A 3,332-nucleotide genomic window follows, 5' to 3' on the forward strand; every position below is an offset into this window, starting at 1 on the left:
CTCTATGTATATATATTTTAAAAATCTTCCTCAATGGTAAAAACTAATAAATATTTTAATCAAACATCACATGTAAAAAGAAATAGAAACATGAAAGGTTTATGTTTGGATCACATCAAATCTCACACCCACAAGTGTGGTACTTAAGCCTATGGACTCTCTCGCCTATCAGACCGGTCTTTTGGGTTGGGTTCTCCCTTAGGTTTAAGTTCTAACATTGGTGCTTTTCGTTGAGAGTTGAGTTACGGAAAGGGCTACCTATAGACTAAATTAAGGTGCAATTTGCTCTCCATAGGAGAGAGTGCTGCATCAAATAACTAATAGGTGAATGAAGCCGCCTAAAGGGGAAAATGGCTACCATCGGGTCAGTGTTGATAGAGTGAAAGTTCTCGTGAACTTCGGCTCTTGGAGGGGGATGCAATGTTAGGATTCCACATCAGGATCTCACACCCACTAAGTGTAATACTTAAGCCTATGAACTCTCTCACCTATCAAACCGGTCTGTTGGGTTGGACTTTCCCTTAACCCTAAGTTATAATAGTTTAGTGTTGAAGTTAATAGAGGTTGGATGAGTAAATCCAAGTGTTAGGGGTGTTCAAAAGCGTTTAACCGAATCGGTTAATCAATTTTTCTGAACCGAACAGGTTTTTCGGTTTGGGAAAATTCTCAAACCAAAACCAAAAGAGTTTGGGGAGAAAACTGGTTTTTTGGTTAATCGAAAAACCAGTTAACTGCTTTTTTTAAGACGGTTAATCGATTTTGAACCGGTTTCCCCTTTTTTATTGGATAAAACTTTTTTTTTTAAATTTTTTTTTCTAAATTAAATTGTAAACATAAACAATACATATCCAAATAAAAATTAAACATTCATGCATATTCATTGACTACTATTAACAATTTTTTTAGAGATTTAGTTTAAATTATTATTATTTTATTTAATATATAGTATATATATATTATTTTTTATACACCAGTATAAAAAACTAGTTTCAGTTAACTAATTTTAATTTTTCTTCGAATCAAAAATCTGGTTTTTAGAATTTCTTAAACCGCAACCAAATCATTTTTGGATTAATCAATTTTTTGGTTGGATTATAGGTTGGGTTAGTTTTGTATTTTTTTTTTTTTTTAACACGCGACACGCGTGCCAAGTGCAGTGTAGGTTCAGTGTTTGGAATGGTGGAGTTGGCATATTCGCCATAACAATGTCCACATGGCAACATTAAAATGAGTTGTGGACATAAAGCATGTCCCACAGTTTTCCCAGCCAATCAACTGGCGCAAGAAACCATAACATGTTTTATCATTAAATCAAATATCTTCACATTTATATTTGCAACTGTGTGGGTGGATTATTTTATTGCATGGTGGGGTGAGATGAGAGCTCGATGGTGATATGTACATATTGTAGTTGTTTGTTCATTGCTTTATATTTAATGTGTGAAAAGAAAGAGAGAAAGGCCACTTGTTGGATTTGTCATCTTTTGTATATCTTATTTCTTTTCTTTCTTCTCTCTCTTGATTAACTAAGAGCTTCACCTTTCATCCTGATCATTTCTTTTGGTTATTTTCCCCTTTGCGGAGTAATATCTGCAAATTGATCTCCTCTAAAGTTTTCCTTTCTGGCATAGCATAGAAAGAAGCTAGCAGTTAACTATGGACGGTTCTCTCCCTCCCAAATTGGACACAGAGGTTACTGAGTCTGAACTCAAATCAGAAACTGAAACTCAGGCTTCCAAAAGAAGGTGGGTTGTTATAACTCTTTTTATTTTTGACTTTTTGTCTTTTCCCTTCAAGTTCTTGTGTTCTAAGGAGCTAATTCAGTTAAAAGTTATTATATTTCTTTAACATTGAATTTTTTGTGGAGTGTTTTAGGAAGGTGGTTGAGAAGACTGTTGTTAGAGTGAAAACTGGAGAAAATGCTGGCAAGCTAAAGAATGAAGGTCCACCTTCAGATTTTTGGTCTTGGAGGAAGTATGGACAGAAACCAATTAAAGGTTCTCCTTATCCAAGGTTTACTTTCTTTCTCTTCAATTTCCTGGTTTAAAAGCTTACTAGATCTTGATGATCTCAGGTCTTTAATCTTTAAAAATTCTCCAACAGAGCCAATTTCATTTGTGTTAAACTCATATTATGTCTTTGAAATTGAATAAAATGACTACCGGGAAAGATATGCCTTGAATTAAATTTAACCAGTGTTCAAAAGAATTAGTCCTTCAGTTATCCCTCTCCATAAGAAGAAATTTGAAGTTTTTAGGGACATCCATGGCATGCAGGGGGTACTATAAGTGCAGCACATCAAAAGGATGCTCAGCCAAGAAACAAGTAGAGAGATGCAGAACAGATGCTTCAATGCTTATTATCACCTATACCTCTTCCCATAACCATCCATGTCCTGATGTTCACAGTATCAATTTGACCCAGCAATTTAAGGAACCCGAAATCCAAGAGAGTGAGGATCACCCAACTACCCCAAAACAAGAACAACCACAAGAGGAAAAGGAAGAGACACAGAATCAACCCACGGTCACTGTGACAACCATTGATGAAGATGTAAGTGAAGATCAATTTCATTATTTGCAATCCCCAATAAGCTGTCCCCAAGACATTATGATTAACCAAGAAGACCCTTTCACAGAGAATCTAGAAAAAGATCATGACACACTGAGCCTTCTCTTGGATGAAGAGCCCCTCTCTTATCCAAATCTCATGAAATTTTCAACACCCAAATCAGAAGAAAATGACTTCTTTGACGAGCTGGAAGAACTGCCCACATCTTCAGTTTTCAGTAGCTTCATGAGAAGCAATCTTTTCGATGAAAGGATTCCTGTTGTCCCTTCGTGATCCAAGTGTTTTTTTTTTTTTTTTTTTAAGTGTTTGCAGCCTTAGCGAAATTGTAATTAAAATGTTGATATATGGGATGCCCACTACTATCAGTTTTACTTAGCATTTTTCTAGTTTTTCTATCTGTGGGTTCACAAAATAAGAAAGTTGCAACTCTTTGCCATGAAAGGGAGTTAGTGGGTAGATGTCTTTTTTTTGGGTTTTGGTTTTCTGGGAGATCGAGATAAATGCTTTTGGTAGATGAGAAATCCACCAAGTTACATACACACATGCACACACATTTTGGTGGTGGATTCTTTTGTGGGTGGTTGTTTCTTTAGATTATAATTATCATTAAAGATGGCACGAGGTTCACGAGTGGGTGCACTTATATCTTTATGATACACGAGGGCCTTTTTTGCCCTTTTGAGTGGGTTTCATTTTTCTCAATTTTCTTTTTAGTGATTGATTCGGCTGATGGGATGTTCTGATTGTGGACAATTTTTGAA

General features: G+C 35.7%; 1 protein-coding gene across 1 annotated transcript; it reads left to right on the forward strand.

The window, feature by feature from the left end:
- The first annotated feature begins 1,533 nt into the window (after nt 1–1,533).
- LOC116118269 (probable WRKY transcription factor 65) lies at nt 1,534–2,949 on the forward strand. Its single transcript, XM_031404240.1, has 3 exons — nt 1,534–1,745; nt 1,876–2,013; nt 2,277–2,949. The coding sequence occupies exons 1-3, from the start codon at nt 1,657–1,659 to the stop codon at nt 2,842–2,844; spliced, it is 795 nt and encodes a 264-aa protein (XP_031260100.1). The 5' UTR covers nt 1,534–1,656; the 3' UTR covers nt 2,845–2,949.
- Nucleotides 2,950–3,332: the final 383 nt, after the last annotated feature.

The sequence above is a fragment of the Pistacia vera genome, unplaced genomic scaffold (genome assembly GCF_008641045.1).
Source record: "Pistacia vera cultivar Batoury unplaced genomic scaffold, PisVer_v2 Contig84, whole genome shotgun sequence".
Lineage (NCBI taxonomy): Eukaryota > Viridiplantae > Streptophyta > Magnoliopsida > Sapindales > Anacardiaceae > Pistacia > Pistacia vera.

Coding starts and splice junctions, on each gene's coding strand:
- LOC116118269 (XM_031404240.1), top strand. CDS start 1,657: ATGGACGGTTCTCTCCCTCCCAAATTGGACACAGAGGTTACTGAGTCT. Junction 1,746..1,875: donor ACTCAGGCTTCCAAAAGAAG/GTGGGTTGTTAT, acceptor GGAGTGTTTTAG/GAAGGTGGTTGAGAAGACTG. Junction 2,014..2,276: donor AAAGGTTCTCCTTATCCAAG/GTTTACTTTCTT, acceptor CATGGCATGCAG/GGGGTACTATAAGTGCAGCA.